The 20,772-nt window shown below is 44.6% G+C and overlaps 3 protein-coding genes across 4 annotated transcripts; all 3 read left to right on the forward strand.

The window, feature by feature from the left end:
• Positions 1-3,674: 3,674 nt before the first annotated feature.
• LOC117191401 (splicing factor U2AF 50 kDa subunit-like) lies at positions 3,675-16,352 on the forward strand. 2 transcript variants are annotated; one of them, XR_004474050.1, is made up of 3 exons: positions 3,675-3,781; positions 3,843-5,379; positions 16,307-16,352. XR_004474050.1 is itself a non-coding variant. In XM_033396281.1 (2 exons), the coding sequence occupies exon 2, from the start codon at positions 3,857-3,859 to the stop codon at positions 5,318-5,320; it is 1,464 nt and encodes a 487-aa protein (XP_033252172.1). In that variant the 5' UTR covers positions 3,675-3,781; positions 3,843-3,856; the 3' UTR covers positions 5,321-5,388. The 2 variants fall into 2 exon arrangements, 1 of the variants encoding a protein (XP_033252172.1); XM_033396281.1 differs by lacking the exon at positions 16,307-16,352 and having other exon boundaries at positions 3,843-5,388.
• On the forward strand, positions 8,878-9,827 carry LOC117191402 (splicing factor U2AF 50 kDa subunit-like). The gene has a single exon (XM_033396282.1). The coding sequence runs from the start codon at positions 9,077-9,079 to the stop codon at positions 9,713-9,715; it is 639 nt and encodes a 212-aa protein (XP_033252173.1). The 5' UTR covers positions 8,878-9,076; the 3' UTR covers positions 9,716-9,827.
• Positions 15,380-16,258, forward strand: LOC117190406 (splicing factor U2AF 50 kDa subunit-like). The gene has a single exon (XM_033395484.1). It carries the CDS (start codon positions 15,380-15,382, stop codon positions 16,256-16,258), a length of 879 nt encoding a protein of 292 aa, XP_033251375.1.
• Positions 16,353-20,772: the final 4,420 nt, after the last annotated feature.

Here is a 20,772-nt window from a genome sequence, read left to right on the forward strand (position 1 = left end):
AGCACAATGAAAGAAATGGGAAACGGCAGTACTCGTAGTAGTAGAGCAAAGTCAGCCAAATCTGTCACCGATTTTGCTCCAATTTGTGTAATTATACCCGATACTCAAAATGAGTATTGGGGTATATTAGATTTGTGGTGAAAATGGATGTGTGTAACGTCCAGAAGGAATCGTTTCCGACCCCATAAAGTATATATATTCTTGATCAGCATCAATAGCCGAGTCGATTGAGCCATGTATGTCTGTCCGTCCGTCCGTCCGTCCGTCTGTCCGTCTGTCCGTCCCCTTCATCGCCTAGTGCTCAAAGACTATAAGAGCTAGAGCAACGATGTTTTGGATCCAGATTTCTGTGATATGTCACTGCTACAAAAATATTTCAAAACTTCGCCCCGCCCACTTCCGCCCCACAAAGGACGAAAATCTGTGGCATCCACAATTTTAAAGATATGAGAAAACCAAAAACGCAGAGTCGTAGAAAATGACCATATCTTTTAGACTGAGGAATTTGAATAAGATCGTATTATTATTATAGCCAGCATCAAATAAACAATTTCATTTTTTCTCGCCCTGTCTCTCTCTAACACACGTAGCATAGGCGGCTTTGCTTAGAGTAAAACATTAGCGCCTAGATCTCAGAGACTACAAAAGCTAGAGCAACCAAATTTGGTATCCACACTCCTAATATATCGGACCGAGACGAGTTTGTTTCAAAATTTCGCCACCCCCCCTTCCGCCCCCGCAAAGGACGAAAATCTGTTGCATCCACAATATTGCACATTCGAGAAAACTAAAAACGCAGAATCATAGATAACGACCATATCTATCAGATTGCTGAATCTGGATCAGATCGGATCATTTTTGTAGCCAAAAGCAAGAAATCAATTTGCAGTGGCCGCGCAGCTCCCGACGTCACGCTCAGACTGATTTTCTGTCTCTCTCGCACGCACTCTTTGTCGTGTCGTTTAATATTAGCGGCGTCTGCCGGAGGGGAGCCATACTAACTTAGTATCGGGTATAACTGTAGAGTTGCGGTGTCCGCTGCAACTCACAACGTTCCCCCTCGTTTAATATTTTTTTCATGGGAAAATTCAATCAACAATATTACTTACTTTCTTTTAGAGATATATTTAATTTCTTCAACTTGTTACGAAAGATGTGCTGTAAGAAAGAGAATTCTTATATTAAATATATCCAATAAACACTAAATATATAATCTCCATCTATATGTATGAATAGTGTGTAAAATCCAATAGCAAAATGTTTTACTGAGCCAAAAAATTCTTTAAACCCTAGAATCAGATATCGATGCATTTATTCCCATAAAATATTTTAACTTTGGCCTTTCGATATTTATTCCGTTGGCTTTTAGCTCTGGAAAGCTATGGTCACACTTATTTTCAGTGAAAGTTATTTTCAAACTCTTTTAGTGTTGCAAAAAGTTTTCCTGCGGTTCGAAGAGAAAGTGCTCGCATCAAAGCTCTTTCTCTCTAGTGCTGCACAACTTTTCCCAACACTGATCGAGAAGTTCTATTCCGCGCGAAACGAAAGACCTTTCATTATTCTTTTTTTTTTGTAATTCCTTTGGTTTTTTCATGTACTTTTTATACCCGATACTCAAAATGAGTATTGGGGTATATTAGATTTGTGGTAAAAGTGGATCTGTGTAACGTCCAGAAGGAATCGTTTCCGACCCCATAAAGTATATATTTTCTTGATCAGCATCAATAGCCTAGTCGATTGAGCTGAGTCCGTCTGTCCGTCCGTCCGTCTGTCCGTCTGTCCGTCCCCTTCAGCGCCTAGTGCTCAAAGACTATAAGAGCTAGAGCAACGATGTTTTGGATCCAGACTTCTGTGATATGTCACTGCTACAAAAATATTTCAAAACTTCGCCCCGCCCACTTCCGCCCCCACAAAAGCCGAAAATCTGTGGCATCCACAATTTTAAAGATATGAGAAAACCAAAAACGTAGAATTGTAGAGAATGACCATATCTTTAAGACTGCGGAATCTGAATTGGATCGTATTATTATTATAGCCAGCATCAAGAAAACAATTTCATTTTTTCTCGCCCTGTCTCTCTCTAACACACACGTAGCATAGGCGGCTTTGCTTAGAGTAAAACATTAGCGCCTAGATCTCAGAGACTACAAAAGCTAGAGCAACCAAATTTGGTATCCACACTCCTAATATATCGGACCGAGACGAGTTTGTTTCAAAATTTCGCCACACCCCCTTCCGCCCCCGCAAAGGACGAAAATCTGGGGATTTTCAAAAATCTCAGAGACTATTAAGGCTAGAGTAACCAAATTTGGTATCCGCACTCCTGTTCGATCTTACTATAAAAAATTTCACCCCACCCCCTTCCGCCCACACAAAGGACGAAAATCTGTTGCATCCACAATATTGCAGATTCGAGAAAACTAAAAACGCAGAATCATAGATAATGACCATATCAATCAGATTGCTGAATCTGGATCAGATCAGATCATTTTTATAGCCAAAAGGAACAAATCAATTTGCAGTGGCTACGCAGCACCCGACGTCACGCTCAGACTGATTTTCTGTCTCTCTCGCACGCACTCCTTGTCGTGTCGTTTAATATTAGCGGCGTCTGCCGGAGGAGAGCCATACTGACTTAGTATCGGGTATAACTGTAGAGTTGCGGTGTCCGCAGCAACTCACAACAATTTTTATTTAATTTTTACTATTTTTATTTTATTTTTTCTTTAAACTGATTTTCCCTTTCGGTCAAAAACCCCCAACAATCTGCCGCACAATCTGTTATGAATTTTTATTGAGTTGTTGAAAAAAATAATGTATCGCCTTCGGTGGTGGATGGCTTGTTGCATTCCTCAAATGATGAGAACCGATCGAAAAACGTTCAGAATATTTTTTTCGGGGCATGTGGCTGTAGTAGGGTTACCTCATCATCGGCCTCATGGAATGGAAGGTGGAAGGTGGAAGGAGGTGGGAGAGCATTCACTGCCTGAATTTAAATGGACAAATTAATTGCGTTTGTCAGTGTCTGCGTGTCTGCGTCGTGTGTTTGTGTGTGTGTGTGGACAGGTTCTGGCCATTGGCCAACAAAAAGAGCCAGCCAAAATCCAACAAATGAACAACAAATTAATTGGTTTTTGGACACTGGCGATGAAATATATTTAATTTGGAGACTTAATGCCGGACAGAGATTGCATTTGCATGAAGAAGATCCTCCCCGTAGATCGTCTCTGTGTGCGTGCGCCATCAAATAACCATTAAACGGTAGACCATTATCCTGAAAGGATCGCAGGCCATTTATCCGTTGAATGGTGATTGAGTATCGCCTTGAGGGACATAAATTATCGAAAGGTGCCTGCCTGGTGGAAGGTAGACAACCACAAAAATCTATAAAGAATTCCTCGATCGATCCCCACTTCATTATGCCAGATCCTGCTTTGGGTTGACAGTTTTATTGTGTCGCCTTTATGGGAATTAATTGAGTCGCTCGAAACGGAGGATCCCAAATGAAGTTGTGTCTTTCCATGGAATGTCGCTGGTGCTCTCCTTGGTCAAAGGTATTTCTTAATCGATTTTCTAAGGAGAAATACCTTAGATTTGGGTTTTAATTAACCCTTCCGGTGCACCTGCCCCCTGCCGCTGTCAGCTACAACTCTAGGGGGCGCCTGCCCGGTCAGCACCTTGCAACCCTGTCTCCTGTCTAAGGGGAAAAGTGCCAATCATTGTGAAAGCAGTCAACGCGAAAAAAATAACAAGGAAAGTGAATTCTTGCGCTGTTTTACGAGTAAGATTTTCGTTTTTCCCGCACGTATTTCCCCCTAAAAAACAACCCATGTGTTTTCCAGCGAGAGAGATATCAATGGGTGGTGGTCGGAAAATAGAAAAGCGCCTCTCGCACCGCAATCGAAGTGGCAGCAAATCCGAGCAGGCGGTTTCCTGCTACACACGTCCTCGATTCAGGAATCGTTCCCGCTCTAAAGATCGCTGCCGCTCCCGTTCCCACTCCCGTTCCCGCTCCCGATCCCGTTCGCGTGCCACCCGTTCGAGTGCCATGGCCAGAAAATCCCTTCCAAAACGTCGCCGCCACGGCCCCAGCCTGTGGGATGTGCCGCCCGAGGGCTATGCCCATGTGACGCCCATGCAGTACAAGGCCATGCAGGCCAGTGGCCAGATCACGGCGCGCATCCAGTCGGACACGCAGCCGACGGCGGACACGGCGGCCATTGCGATGGTGACGCGCCAGGCGCGTCGCCTCTACGTGGGCAACATACCGTTCGGCGTCACCGAGGACGACATCATGGCCTTCTTTAACCAGCAGTTCCTGCTGCTCGGCGACGACTGTGGCGGCCAGCTCTGTCTCGACGGGAAGGCGGTGCTGTCCTGCCAGGCAAATCTCGACAAGAATTTCGCTTTCATCGAGTTCCGTTCGATGCAGGAGGCCACCCAGGCGACCACATTCGATGGCATCTCGTTCCGTGGACAGGTGCTGAAGATCCGACGGCCACACGACTACCATCCAGTGGGTTCCGTTGGCGCTGCCGCTGGCGCTGGCCGGATCCCAGATGCCGTCGGAGGCAGTGCTTCATCGGTGGCCGGCAAGTCCCGGTCGTCCTCAGCGGAAACTGGGAGCCTGGGCAGCGAGGCGATCTCCAACCTCGTTCCGGACTCGCCCCACAAGATCTACATGGGGGGCCTGCCCACGTGCCTGAACGAGACGCAGATCAAGGAGCTGCTGCTGTCGTTCGGCCAGCTGCGAGGCTTCAATCTGGTCAGGGACCCCAGCACAACGCTCAGCACGGGGAACGCCTTCTTCGAGTACGTCGATCCATTGCTCACGGAACAGGTGAGTGCCAATCTGAACGGCATGCAGCTCGGGGACCGCCGGATACCCAGCGGCCGGTACGAGGGCACCCAGCAGATCCCCATCCAAGTGCCCGGCCTTGTGGCCACATCCCTCACGGGCTCCACGGCGGGGCTGAACAATACCACTCAGGTGCTGTGCCTTCTCAATATGGTGCTGCCGGAGGAGCTGCTGGACAACGAGGAGTACGAGGACATACGCACCGACATCGAGCAGGAGTGCAGCAAGTACGGCGAGGTTCTTAGCCTCAAGATACCACGCCCCCAGGCCAGCGGAGCGGAAGGGGAAGGAGGAGGGGACTCTGGCACTCGCCCCAAGGGCTGCGGCAAGGTGTACGTCCACTTCGGGACCATCGAGGACAGCGAGAAGGCTCTGGGCGCCCTGAGTGGCCGCAAGTTCAGCGACCGCATTGTCATTGGTTCCTTCTTCGATCGCGACAAGTATTTGTCGGAGGATTTTTGATGGATTTCCATTGGATTTTCATTTTGAATGCAATTTTTGATCTCAAAATAAAGGCTATGGTTCGGCTATGTTCGGTTTAGGAAACGATTTGTGTGATTCAAGGTCTCAATTCCATTCCCAATTTAAGTTTTAATCCTTGGGGGTGTCTTTTCTGCCTTTCTACAGATAAATAAACAAGTTGCCGTAATCTGAAAAGCCTTTAGAGCTGTAAGAAATCGTGGTATCTGTGCGAATGTTCGTATCTTTTGCGCTGAAAGTCGTTCTTTAAGGGATTTAATCGCCTCAGAGACGATACCAGAGATAAGTCCGTACCCCTCTCTCTTTCGCAGAGAGCGCTCTCCCCTCTCCTTCGCTGAGAACACTCTCCCCTCTCTTTCGCTGAGAACTCTCATCTGCTGCCCAAGAAATCGCTTCAAAAATATCTCTGGAAGGATACGCCTTTCATTTTGGGATTCAATTAGGGAAACCGACTTAAGGCTGCAATCCTTAAAGCTCTGGAGAGTCACCACCGTCATTCAACGCCTTTGGATAATGTCATTTACCAGAGAAGAGGCTGCCACACCACCTCCCCTCTCCTCTAGCTCTAGAAAGAAAAAAAACTTCTTTCGATGCCGCTCTGTCGCTCCGGCTGTCCCATGAAAATTAATGCCCTGCTGCTGCCTCCTCGATGGGTAATTAATAAACGCCCATAAAGATACAGCGGATACAATAAAAATTCCATCGATGGATCAGAGCGAGAGAGAGAACTCTGAGAGAGAGAGAAGAAAAAGGATTTCTTTTGATTTTTGTTTGTAAATTTTTATGATCTGTGCCACAAAAGCGGGGGATTAACTGGATTGAGTGCTCATTCGTCCAGATTCAACATCTTCTATTCCCCCTCCCATCTCCCCTCCTGCATCTTCTGGTCAAACAACTTCTCTCTCTCTCTCTCTCTCTCTCTTTCTCTCTCTCTCTCTCTCTCTCCGTCCCTTTCCTTCGCTTTGTGAATGATATCTAGATACAAAATTTGTTCTTCCGCTAATGATATCCCAAAGATATGCATCTGGAAATCTCCCACAATTTGTACAAAACTTTTAATGAAGATCTATCCATGAATATATTGGAGATTAAAGACCAACAATAAATCCTAATGAACTTTATTCAAATACGAGCTCTGCAAAATTTCAATCTTTAAAAACGGGTAAAAAAAACGTTCCGTTGGATGAGCGGGGAATTTCGGGTTTAATTAATAAAACAGAGCCCCCCCTCAGGCCACACACACTTCCAAGAACCTGTTGCTTCGCATTTTTATAGACTAAAATTGAAATCACATTTCGGCATCACAAAATAAAAGAAACAATAAAAAAGGAACATGTACAATACACAAATATTATTCTGCAATTCATGGGAAATTTCGTCTATACCCTCAAGGATGTATTTTTCTTTCGGTATCTACATGGTATAGTCATCCCATTCGGATCCAAATAAAAAATAAATACTATAAACTTATGATTCTGTTATTTGAGGAAACAAAAGAGTTTTCTCGCACAATGACTGTGTATTTTAGTTGAATTTTATTTTATTTATTTTAATCCACAGTTTATTTGTATTTAATTTATTTATTTTTGTTATTTATTTGTTTTCATTTTATTATTTGTATTTAATTTGTTTTTATTTGATTTATTTATTTTTATTTTCTTACTTATGTTTTTAATTTAATATATTTATATTTATTTTAATTTAATTTTATTTATTTTAATTAATTTCATTTATTTTAATTAATTTTATTTATTATCACTAACTAATTATTAAAATTTGTATTTCATATTATTTTACCTTTTATTTAATTATATATATGTATTTTTATACCCGATACTCAAAATGAGTATTGGGGTATATTAGATTTGTGGTAAAAGTGAATGTGTGTAACGTCCAGAAGGAATCGTTTCCTACCCCATAAAGTATATATATTCTTGATCAGCATCAATAGCCGAGTCGATTGAGCCCTGTCTGTCTGTCCGTCCGTCCGTCTGTCCGTCTGTCCGTCCCCTTCAGCGCCTAGTGCTCAAAGACTATAAGAGCTAGAGCAACGATGTTTTGGATCCAGACTTCTGTGATATGTCACTGCTACAAAAATATTTCAAAACTTCGCCCCGCCCACTTCCGCCCCCACAAAGGACGAAAATCTGTGGCATCCACAATTTTAAAGATATGAGAAAACCAAAAACGTAGAATTGTAGAAAATGACCATATCTTTAAGACTGCGGAATCTGAATTGGATCGTATTATTATTATAGCCAGCATCAAGAAAACAATTTCATTTTTTCTCGCCCTGTCTCTCTCTAACACACACGTAGCATAGGCGGCTTTGCTTAGAGTAAAACATTAGCGCCTAGATCTCAGAGACTACAAAAGCTAGAGCAACCAAATTTGGTATGCACACTCCTAATATATCGGACCGAGATGAGTTTGTTTCAAAATTTCGCCACACCCCCTTCCGCCCCGCAAAGGACGAAAATCTGGGGATATTCAAAAATCTCAGAGACTATTAAGGCTAGAGTAACCAAATTTGGTATCCGCACTCTTGTTAGATCTTACTATAAAACGTGTATCTCAGAATTTCGCCCCACACCCTTCCGCCCACACAAAGAACGAAAATCTGTTGCATCCACAATATTGCACATTCGAGAAAACTAAAAACGCAGAATCATAGATAATGACCATATCTATCAGATTGCTGAATCTGGATCAGATCAGAACATTTGTATAGCCAATAGGAACAAATCAATTTGCAGTGGCGCCCGACGTCTAGCGGCGTCTGCCGGAGGAAAGCCATACTGACTTAGTATCGGGTTTAACCGTAGAGTTGCGGTGTCCGCAGCAACTCACAACGTTCCCCCTCGTTTTTGTAATATTAAGGAGTTTTTCATCAGACCACAGGAGTTCCCATTCCCATTCCCCCTTCACCGCATAGTATGTTTAATGTGAACTCAGTTCGTGGCAATTAAAGGGTATTCAAAAGCTGTCTCTTTTTATTCAAATTGACATTCCCATCCGCCTTTGGTTCTTGGGTCGTGGCTTGTGAAATCCGTCGCATTTTTGCGGATCAACGCAAATATAATAATAAATTTTGCATATTGCTGTTGCCATTATTTTTATACCCGATACTCAAAATGAGTATTGGGGTATATTAGATTTGTGGTGAAAATGGATGTGTGTAAAGTCCAGAAGGAATCGTTTGCGACCCCATAAAGTATATATATTCTTGATCAGCATCAATAGCCGAGTCGATTGAGCCCTGTCTGTCTGTCCGTCTGTCCGTCTGTCCGTCCGTCCGTCCGTCCGTCCGTCCGTCTGTCCGTCCTCTTCAGCGCCTAGTGCTCAAAGACTATAAGAGCTAGAGCAACGATGTTTTGGATCCAGACTTCTGTGATATGTCACTGCTACAAAAATATTTCAAAACTTCGCCCCGCCCACTTCCGTTCCCACAAATGGCGAAAATCTGTGGCATCCACAGATTCGATGCAGGAGGCCACCCAGGCGACCACATTCGATGGCATCTCGTTCCGTTGACAGGTGCTGAAGATCCGACGGCCACACGACTACCATCCAGTGGGTTCCGTTGGCGCTGCCGCTGGCGCTGGCCGGATCCCAGATGCCGTCGGAGGCAGTGTTTCATCGGTGGCCGGCAAGTCCCGGTCGTCCTCAGCGGAAACTGGGAGCCTGGGCAGCGAGGCGATCTCCAACCTCGTTCCGGACTCGCCGCACAAGATCTATATGGGGGGCCTGCCCACGTGCCTGAACGAGACGCAGATCAAGGAGCTGCTGCTGTCGTTCGGCCAGCTGCGGGGCTTCAATCTGGTCAGGGACCCCAGCACAACGCTCAGCACGGGGAACGCCTTCTTCGAGTACGTCGATCCATTGCTCACGGAACAGGTGAGTGCCAATCTGAACGGCATGCAGCTCGGGGACCGCCGGATACCCAGCGGCCGGTACGCGGGCACCCAGCAGATCCCCATCCAAGTGCCCGGCCTTGTGGCCACATCCCTCACGGGCTCCACGGCGGGGCTGAACAATGCCACTCAGGTGCTGTGCCCTCTCAATATGGTGCTGCCGGAGGAGCTGCTGGACAACGAGGAGTACGAGGACATACGCACCGACATCGAGCAGGAGTGCAGCAAGTACGGCGAGGTTCTTAGCCTCAAGATACCACGCCCCCAGGCCAGCGGAGCGGAAGGGGAAACTGGAGGGGACTCTGGCACTCGCCCCAAGGGCTGCGGCAAGGTGTACGTCCACTTCGGGACCATCGAGGACAGCGAGAAGGCTCTGGGCGCCCTGAGTGGCCGCAAGTTCAGCGGCCGCATTGTCATTGGTTCCTTCTTCGATCGCGACAAGTATTTGTCGGAGGAATTTTGATGGATTTCCATTGGATTTTCATTTTGAATGCAATTTTTGATCTCAAAATAAAGGCTATGGTTCGGCTATGTTCGGTTTAGGGAACGATTTGTGTGATTCAAGGTCTCAATTCCATTCCCAATTTAAGGTTTAATCCTGGGGGGTGTCTTTTCTGCCTTTCTACAGATAAATAAACAAGTTGCCGTAATCTGAAAAGCCTTTAGAGTTGTAAGAAATCGTGGTATCTGTGCGAATGTTCGTATCTTTTGCGCTGAAAGTCGTTCTTTAAGGGATTTAATCGCCTCAGAGACGATACCAGAGATAAGTCCATACCCCTCTCTCTTTCGCAGAGAGCGCTCTCCCCTCTCCTTCGCTGAGAGCACTCTCCCCTCTGCTCCATCTGCTCCCCAAGAAATCGCTTCAAAAATATCTCTGGAAGGATACGCCTTTCATTTTGGGATTCAATTAGGGAAACCGACTTAATTCTGCAATCCTTAAAGCTCTGGGGAGTCACCACCGTCATTCAACGCCTTTGGATAATGTCATTTACCAGAGAAGAGGCTGCCACACCACCTCCCCTCTCCTCTAGCTCTAGAAAGAAAAAAAACTTCTTTCGATGCCGCTCTGTCGCTCCGGCTGTCCCATGAAAATTAATGCCCTACTGCTGCCTCCTCGATGGGTAATTAATAAACGCCCAGTTTATTAATTACAGTTGAGTGAACTCCTCTCTCTCTCTCTCTCTCTCTCTCTCTCTCTCTCTCTCTCTCTCTCTTTCTCTCTCTCTCTCTCTCTCTCTCTCTCTCCGTCCCTTTCCTTCGCTTTGTGGTTACCATTCTCTATGCATTTTTAATTGCATTTCACATCATTTCATTTCATTCCATTTGAATATGATGTAGTAGATAATTATATGGGCAGGCTACCGCCCCGAGGCAACGCCTTCCTCCTCCTCCTCGATGATGTCTCTATTTAAGAGCCCCAGAAGCTTGTCCTCTCCTTATCCATATCCATCAATTGATTTGTGGAAGCTATCTCTGTGGAAGGGTTAGGAGAAGCGGGAGGGAGCGCTATCCGAACTTTAATTAGTAAAATCTTTAGTTGTTTTCTCTGCCCCCACTAATGATAGTTTAGGTCTAGAAGCCGCCTATAAATTGGCCAGAGATCTTGTTCTTAGATTTCTATTGCCCTCTAATGATATCTAGATACAAAATTTGTTCTTCCGCTAATGATATCCCAGAGATATGCATCTGGAAATCTCCCACAATTTGTACAAAACTTTTAATGAAGATCTATCCATGAATATATTGGAGATTAAAGACCAACAATAAATCCTAATGAACTTTATTCAAATACGAGCTCTGCAAAATTTCAATCTTTAAAAACGGGTAAAAAAAACGTTCCGTTGGATGAGCGGGGAATTTCGGGTTTAATTAATAAAACAGAGCCCCCCCTCAGGCCACACACACTTCCAAGAACCTGTTGCTTCGCATTTTTATAGACTAAAATTGAAATCACATTTCCGCATCACAAAATAAAAGAAACAACAAAAAAGGAACATGTAAAATACACAAATATTATTCTGCAATTCATGGGAAATTTCGTCTATACCCTCAAGGATGTATTTTTCTTTCGGTATCTACATGGTATAGTCATCCCATTCGGATCCAAATGAAAAACGAGGGGAAACGTTGTGAGTTGCTGCGGACACCGCAACTCTACAGTTATACCCGATACTAAGTCAGTATGGCTCTCCTCCGGCAGGCGGCGCTAATATTAAGCGACACGACGAAGAGTGCGTGCGAGGGCGACAGAAAATCAGTCTGAGCGTGACGTCGAGCGCTGCGTAGCCAGTGCAAATTGATTTGTTCCTTTTGGGTATAAAAATTATCTGATCTGGTCCAGATTCAGCAATCTGATAGATATGGTCGTTATCTATGATTCTGCGTTTTTAGTTTTCTCGAATGTGCAATATTGTGGATGCAACAGATTTTCGTCTTTTGTGTGGGCGGAAGGGGGTGGGGTGAAATTTTGAGATACACGTTTTATAGTAAGATCTAACAGGAGTGCGGATACCCAATTTGATTACTCTAACCTTAATAGTCTCTGAGATTTGAGGTTGCCCCAGATTTTCGTCCTTTTCGGTGGCGGAAGGGGGTGTGGCGAAATTTGGACACGAAACGGTCAAGGTCCGATATCACAGAAGAGTGGATACCAAAATTGGTTGCTCTGGCCCTTATAGGTTCTGAGATCCTTGAACTCATATTTTGCAATTAGCAAAACCGACCATGAAACCTGTGTATCTGCTGCCCAAGAAATCGCTTCAAAAATATCTCTGGAAGGATACGCCTTTCATTTTGGGATTCAATTAGGGAAACCGACTTAAGGCTGCAATCCTTAAAGCTCTGGGGAGTCACCACCGTCATTCAACGCCTTTGGATAATGTCATTTACCAGAGAAGAGGCTGCCACACCACCTCCCCTCTCCTCTAGCTCTAGAAAGAAAAAAAACTTCTTTCGATGCCGCTCTGTCGCTCCGGCTGTCCCATGAAAATTAATGCCCTGCTGCTGCCTCCTCGATGGGTAATTAATAAACGCCCATAAAGATACAGCGGATACAATAAAAATTCCATCGATGGATCAGAGCGAGAGAGAGAACTCTGAGAGAGAGAGAAGAAAAAGGATTTCTTTTGATTTTTGTTTGTAAGTTTTTATGATCTGTGCCACAAAAGCGGGGGATTAACTGGATTGAGTGCTCATTCGTCCAGATTCAGCATCTTCTATTCCCCCTCCCATCTCCCCCTCCTGCATCTTCTGGTCAAACAACTTCTCTTTCGATTTGTGTCCGAGGTTAGGGCTTAGGGCACTGCCCCCTGCCCCCTGCCCGCCTAGGATATGTTAGGTAATCGAAATTAAGAAATCAAATCCACAGTTGAGTGAACTCCTCTCTCTCTCTCTCTCTCTCTCTCTCTCTCTCTCTCTCTCTCTCTCTCTCTCTCTCTCTCTCTCTCTCTCTCTCTCTTTCTCTGAGATCCTTGAACTCATATTTTGCAATTAGCAAAACCGACCATGAAACCTGTGTATTAGAGAGAGACAGAGCGAGAAAGAATGAAATTGTTTTCTTGATTCTGGCTATAATAATTATACGATCTGCTTCAGATTTTGCACACTAGAAGATAGAGTCATCTTCTACGATTCTGCGTTTTTAGTTTTCTCGTATCGTCGAAATCGTGGATGCCACAGATTTTCGCCATTTGTGGGGGCGGAAGTGGGCGGGGCGAAGTTTTGAAATATTTTTGTAGCAGTGACATATCACAGAAGTCTGGATCCAAACATCGTTGCTCTAGCTCTTATAGTCTTTGAGCACTAGGCGCTGAAGGGGACGGACAGACGGACGGACGGACGGACGTACGGACAGACGGACAGACGGACAGACAGACAGGGCTCAATCGACTCGGCTATTGATGCTGATCAAGAATATATATACTTTATGGGGTCGCAAACGATTCCTTCTGGACGTTACACACATCCATTTTCACCACAAATCTAATATACCCCAATACTCATTTTGAGTATCGGGTATAATAAATACTATAAACTTATGATTCTGTTATTTGAGGAAACAAAAGAGTTTTCTCGCACAATGACTGTGTATTTTAGTTGAATTTTATTTTATTTATTTTAATCCACAGTTTATTTGTATTTAATTTATTTATTTTTGTTATTTATTTGTTTTCATTTTATTATTTGTATTTAATTTGTTTTTATTTGATTTATTTATTTTTATTTTCTTACTTATGTTTTTAATTTAATATATTTATATTTATTTTAATTTAATTTTATTTATTTTAATTAATTTCATTTATTTTAATTAATTTTATTTATTATCACTAACTAATTATTAAAATTTGTATTTCATATTATTTTACCTTTTATTTAATTATATATATGTATTTTTATACCCGATACTCAAAATGAGTATTGGGGTATATTAGATTTGTGGTAAAAGTGGATGTGTGTAACGTCCAGAAGGAATCGTTTCCGACCCCATAAAGTATATATATTCTTGATCAGCATCAATAGCCGAGTCGATTGAGCCCTGTCTGTCTGTCCGTCTGTCCGTCCGTCCGTCCGTCCGTCCGTCCGTCCGTCCGCCCCCTTCAGCGCCTAGTGCTCAAAGACTATAAGAGCTAGAGCAACGATGTTTTGGATCCAGACTTCTGTGATATGTCACTGCTACAAAAATATTTCAAAACTTCGCCCCGCCCACTTCCGCCCCCACAAATGGCGAAAATCTGTGGCATCCACGATTTCGACGATACGAGAAAACTAAAAACGCAGAATCGTAGAAGATGACTCTATCTTCTAGTGTGCAAAATCTGAAGCAGATCGTATAATTATTATAGCCAGAATCAAGAAAACAATTTCATTCTTTCTCGCTCTGTCTCTCTCTAATACACAGGTTTCATGGTCGGTTTTGCTAATTGCAAAATATGAGTTCAAGGATCTCAGAACCTATAAGGGCCAGAGCAACCAATTTTGGTATCCACACTTCTGTGATATCGGACCTTGACCGTTTAGTGTCCAAATTTCGCCACACCCCCTTCCGCCCCCGAAAAGGACGAAAATCTGGGGCAACCTCAAATCTCAGAGACTATTAAGGTTAGAGTAACCAAATTTGGTATTCGCACTCCTGTTAGATCTCACTATCAAACGTATATCTCCGAATTTCGCCCCACCCCCTTCCGCCCACACAAAGGACGAAAATCTGTTGCATCCACAATATTGCAGAATCGAGAAAACTAAAAACGCAGAATCATAGAGAATGACCATATCTATCCAGTTGCTGAATCTGGATCAGATCGGATAATTTTTATAGCCAAAAGGAACAAATCAATTTGCAGTGGCTACGCAGCGCCCGACGTCACGCTCAGACTGATTTTCTGTCTCTCTCGCACGCACTCTTCGTCGTGTCGCTTAATATTAGCGCCGCCTGCCGGAGGAGAGCCATACTGACTTAGTATCGGGTATAACTGTAGAGTTGCGGTGTCCGCAGCAACTCACAACGTTCCCCCTCGTTTTTGTAATATTAAGGAGTTTTTCATCAGACCACAGGAGTTCCCATTCCCATTCCCCTTCACCGCATAGTATGTTTAATGTGAACTCAGTTCGTGGCAATTAAAGGGTATTCAAAAGCTGTCTCTTTTTATTCAAATTGACATTCCCATCCGCCTTTGGTTCTTGGGTCGTGGCTTGTGAAATCCGTCGCATTTTTGCGGATCAACGCAAATATAATAATAAATTTTGCATATTGCTGTTGCCATTATTTTTATACCCGATACTCAAAATGAGTATTGGGGTATATTAGATTTGTGGTGAAAATGGATGTGTGTAACGTCCAGAAGGAATCGTTTGCGACCCCATAAAGTATATATATTCTTGATCAGCATCAATAGCCGAGTCGATTGAGCCCTGTCTGTCTGTCCGTCTGTCCGTCCGTCCGTCCGTCCGTCCGTCCCTCCGTCCGTCCGTCCCCTTCAGCGCCTAGTGCTCAAAGACTATAAGAGCTAGAGCAACGATGTTTTGGATCCAGACTTCTGTGATATGTCACTGCTACAAAAATATTTCAAAACTTCGCCCCGCCCACTTCCGCCCCCACAAATGGCGAAAATCTGTGGCATCCACAGATTATATGCAGGAGGCCACCCAGGCGACCACATTCGATGGCATCTCGTTCCGTGGACAGGTGCTGAAGATCCGACGGCCACACGACTACCATCCAGTGGGTTCCGTTGGCGCTGCCGCTGGCGCTGGCCGGATCCCAGATGCCGTCGGAGGCAGTGCTTCATCGGTGGCCGGCAAGTCCCGGTCGTCCTTAGCGGAAACTGGGACGTTCTCCAACCTCGTTCCGGACTCGCCGCACAAGATCTACATGGGGGGCCTGCCCACGTGCCTGAACGAGACGCAGATCAAGGAGCTGCTGCTGTCGTTCGGCCAGCTGCGGGGCTTCAATCTGGTCAGGGACCCCAGCACAACGCTCAGCACGGGGAACGCCTTCTTCGAGTACGTCGATCCATTGCTCACGGAACAGGTGAGTGCCAATCTGAACGGCATGCAGCTCGGGGACCGCCGGATACCCAGCGGCCGGTACGCGGGCACCCAGCAGATCCCCATCCAAGTGCCCGGCCTTGTGTCCACATCCCTCACGGGCTCCACGGCGGGGCTGAACAATGCCACTCAGGTGCTGTGCCTTCTCAATATGGTGCTGCCGGAGGAGCTGCTGGACAACGAGGAGTACGAGGACATACGCACCGACATCGAGCAGGAGGGCAGCAAGTACGGCGAGGTTCTTAGCCTCAAGATACCACGCCCCCAGGCCAGCGGAGCGGAAGGGGAAGGAGGAGGGGACTCTGGCACTCGCCCCAAGGGCTGCGGCAAGGTGTACGTCCACTTCGGGACCATCGAGGACAGCGAGAAGGCTCTGGGCGCCCTGAGTGGCCGCAAGTTCAGCGGCCGCATTGTCATTGGTTCCTTCTTCGATCGCGACAAGTATTTGTCGGAGGATTTTTGATGGATTTTCATGTTGAATGCAATTTTTGATCTCAAAATAAAGGCTATGGTTCGGCTATGTTCGGTTTAGGGAACGATTTGTGTGATTCAAGGTCTCAATTCCATTCCCAATTTAAGGTTTAATCCTTGGGGGTGTCTTTTCTGCCTTTCTACAGATAAATAAACAAGTTTCCGTAATCTGAAAAGCCTTTAGAGCTGTAAGAAATCGTGGTATCTGTGCGAATGTTCGTATCTTTTGCGCTGAAAGTCGTTCTTTAAGGGATTTAATCGCCTCAGAGACGATACCAGAGATAAGTCCATACCCCTCTCTCTTTCGCAGAGAGCGCTCTCCCCTCTCCTTCGCTGAGAGCACTCTCCCCTCTGCTCCATCTGCTGCCCAAGAAATCGCTTCAAAAATATCTCTGGAAGGATACGCCTTTCATTTTGGGATTCAATTAGGGAAACCGACTTAAGGCTGCAATCCTTAAAGCTCTGGGGAGTCACCACCGTCATTCAACGCCTTTGGATAATGTCATTTACCAGAGAAGAGGCTGCCACACCACCTCCCCTCTCCTCTAGCTCTAGAAAGAAAAAAAACTTCTTTCGATGCCGCTCTGTCGCTCCGGCTGTCCCATGAAAATTAATGCCCTGCTGATGCCTCCTCGATGGGTAATTAATAAACGCCCATAAAGATACAGCGGATACAATAAAAATTCCATCGATGGATCAGAGCGAGAGAGAGAACTCTGAGAGAGAGAGAAGAAAAAGGATTTCTTTTGATTTTTGTTTGTAAATTTTTATGATCTGTGCCACAAAAGCGGGGGATTAACTGGATTGAGTGCTCATTCGTCCAGATTCAACATCTTCTATTCCCCCTCCCATCTCCCCCTCCTGCATCTTCTGGTCAAACAACTTCTCTTTCGATTTGTGTCCGAGGTTAGGGCTTAGGGCACTGCCCCTGCCCCTGCCCGCCTCAGGATATGTTAGGTAATCGAAATTAAGAAATCAAATCCACAGTTGAGTGAACTCCTCTCTCTCTCTCTCTCTCTCTCTCTCTCTCTCTCTCTCTCTCTCTCTCTCTCTCTCTCTCTCTCTCTTTCTCTCTCTCTCTCTCTCTCTCCGTCCCTTTCCTTCGCTTTGTGGTTACCATTCTCTATGCATTTTTAATTGCATTTCACATCATTTCATTTCATTCCATTTGAATATGATGTAGTAGATAATTATATGGGCAGGCTACCGCCCCGAGGCAACGCCTTCCTCCTCCTCGATGATGTCTCTATTTAAGAGCCCCAGAAGCTTGTCCTCTCCTTATCCATATCCATCAATTGATTTGTGGAAGCTATCTCTGTGGAAGGGTTAGGAGAAGCGGGAGGGAGCACTATCCGAACTTTAATTAGTAAAATCTTTAGTTGTTTTCTCTGCCCCACTAATGATAGTTTAGGTCTAGAAGCCGCCTATAAATTGGCCAGAGATCTTGTTCTTAGATTTCTATTGCCCTCTAATGATATCTAGATACAAAATTTGTTCTTCCGCTAATGATATCCCAGAGATATGCATCTGGAAATCTCCCACAATTTGTACACAACTTTTAATGAAGATCTATCCATGAATATATTGGAGATTAAAGACCAACAATAAATCCTAATGAACTTTATTCAAATACGAGCTCTGCAAAATTTCAATCTTTAAAAACGGGTAAAAAAAACGTTCCGTTGGATGAGCGGGGAATTTCGGGTTTAATTAATAAAACAGAGCCCCCCCTCAGGCCACACACACTTCCAAGAACCTGTTGCTTCGCATTTTTATAGACTAAAATTGAAATCACATTTCCGCATCACAAAATAAAAGAAACAACAAAAAAGGAACATGTAAAATACACAAATATTATTCTGCAATTCATGGGAAATTTCGTCTATACCCTCAAGGATGTATTTTTCTTTCGGTATCTACATGGTATAGTCATCCCATTCGGATCCAAATGAAAAACGAGGGGAAACGTTGTGAGTTGCTGCGGACACCGCAACTCTACAGTTATACCCGATACTAAGTCAGTATGGCTCTCCTCCGGCAGGCGGCGCTAATATTAAGCGACACGACGAAGAGTGCGTGCGAGAGAGACAGAAAATCAATCTGAGCGTGACGTCGGGCGCTGCGTAGCCAGTGCAAATTGATTTGTTCCTTTTGGGTATAAAAATTATCTGATCTGGTCCAGATTCAGCAATCTGATAGATATGGTCGTTATCTATGATTCTGCGTTTTTAGTTTTCTCGAATGTGCAATATTGTGGATGCAACAGATTTTCGTCTTTTGTGTGGGCGGAAGGGGGTGGGGTGAAATTTTGAGATACACGTTTTATAGTAAGATCTAACAGGAGTGAGGATACCCAATTTGATTACTCTAACCTTAATAGTCTCTGAGATTTGAGGTTGCCCCAGATTTTCGTCCTTTTCGGTGGCGGAAGGGGGTGTGGCGAAATTTGGACACGAAACGGTCAAGGTCCGATATCACAGAAGAGGGGATACCAAAATTGGTTGCTCTGGCCCTTATAGGTTCTGAGATCCTTGAACTCATATTTTGCAATTAGCAAAACCGACCATGAAACCTGTGTATTAGAGAGAGACAGAGCGAGAAAGAATGAAATTGTTTTCTTGATTCTGGCTATAATAATTATACGATCTGCTTCAGATTTTGCACACTAGAAGATAGAGTCATCTTCTACGATTCTGCGTTTTTAGTTTTCTCGTATCGTCGAAATCGTGGATGCCACAGATTTTCGCCATTTGTGGGGGCGGAAGTGGGCGGGGCGAAGTTTTGAAATATTTTTGTAGCAGTGACATATCACAGAAGTCTGGATCCAAACATCGTTGCTCTAGCTCTTATAGTCTTTGAGCACTAGGCGCTGAAGGGGACGGACAGACGGACGGACGGACGGACGGACGGACAGACGGACAGACAGACAGGGCTCAATCGACTCGGCTATTGATGCTGATCAAGAATATATATACTTTATGGGGTCGCAAACGATTCCTTCTGGACGTTACACACATCCATTTTCACCACAAATCTAATATACCCCAATACTCATTTTGAGTATCGGGTATAAAAATAATGGCAACAGCAATATGCAAAATTTATTATTATATTTGCGTTGAGCCGCAAAAATGCGACGGATTTCACAAGCCACGACCCAAGAACCAAAGGCGGATGGGAATGTCAATTTGAATAAAAAGAGACAGCTTTTGAATACCCTTTAATTGCCACGAACTGAGTTCACATTAAACATACTATGCGGTGAAGGGGGAATGGGAATGGGAACTCCTGTGGTCTGATGAAAAACTCCTTAATATTACAAAAACGAGGGGGAACGTTGTGAGTTGGTGCGGACACCGCAACTCTACAGTTATACCCGATACTAAGTCAGTATGGCTCTCCTCCGGCAGGCGGCGCTAATATTAAGCGACACGACGAAGAGTGCGTGCGAGAGAGACAGAAAATCAGTCTGAGCGTGACGTCGGGCGCTGCGTAGCCACTGCAAATTGATTTGTTCCTTTTGGCTATAAAAATTATCCGATCTGATCCAGATTCAACAACTGTATAGATATGGTCATTCTCTATGATTCTGCGTTTTTAGTTTTCTCGAATCTGCAATATTGTGGATGCAACAGATTTTCGTTCTTTGTGCAGGCGGAAGGGGGTGGGGCGAAATTCGGAGATATACGTTTGATAGTGAGATCTAACAGGAGTGCGAATACCAAATTTGGTTACTCTAACCTTAATAGTCGCCCCCACAAATGGCGAAAATCTGTGGCATCCACAATTTCGACGATACGAGAAAACTAAAAACGCAGAATCGTAGAAGATGACTCTATCTTCTAGTGTGCAAAATCTGAAGCAGATCGTATAATTATTATAGCCAGAATCAAGAAAACAATTTCATTCTTTCTCGCTTTGTCTCTCTCTAATACACAGGTTTCATGGTCGGTTTTGCTAATTGCAAAATATGAGTTCAAGGATCTCAGAACCTATAAGGGCCAGAGCAACCAATTTTGGTATCCACACTTCTGTGATATCGGACCTTGACCGTTTAGTGTCCAAATTTCGCCACACCCCCTTCCGCGCCCGAAAAGGACGAAAATCTGGGGCAACCTCAAATCTCAGAGACTATTAAGGTTAGAGTAATCAAATTGGGTATCCGCACTCCTGTTAGATCTTACTATAAAACGTGTATCTCAAAATTTCAGCCCACCCCCTTCCGCCCACACAAAAGACGAAAATCTGTTGCATCCACAATATTGCACATTCGAGAAAACTAAAAACGCAGAATCATAGATAACGACCATATCTATCAGATTGCTGAATCTGGACCAGATCAGATAATTTTTATACCCAAAAGGAACAAATCAATTTGCACTGGCTACGCAGCGCCCGACGTCACGCTCAGACTGATTTTCTGTCTCTCTCGCACGCACTCTTCGTCGTGTCGCTTAATATTAGCGCCGCCTGCCGGAGGAGAGCCATACTGACTTAGTATCGGGT

This window comes from Drosophila miranda (genome assembly GCF_003369915.1).
Source record: "Drosophila miranda strain MSH22 chromosome Y unlocalized genomic scaffold, D.miranda_PacBio2.1 Contig_Y1_pilon, whole genome shotgun sequence".
Taxonomy (NCBI): domain Eukaryota; kingdom Metazoa; phylum Arthropoda; class Insecta; order Diptera; family Drosophilidae; genus Drosophila; species Drosophila miranda.

Coding starts and splice junctions, on each gene's coding strand:
- LOC117191402 (XM_033396282.1), top strand. CDS start 9,077: ATGGGGGGCCTGCCCACGTGCCTGAACGAGACGCAGATCAAGGAGCTG.
- LOC117191401 (XM_033396281.1), top strand. CDS start 3,857: ATGGGTGGTGGTCGGAAAATAGAAAAGCGCCTCTCGCACCGCAATCGA.
- LOC117190406 (XM_033395484.1), top strand. CDS start 15,380: ATGCAGGAGGCCACCCAGGCGACCACATTCGATGGCATCTCGTTCCGT.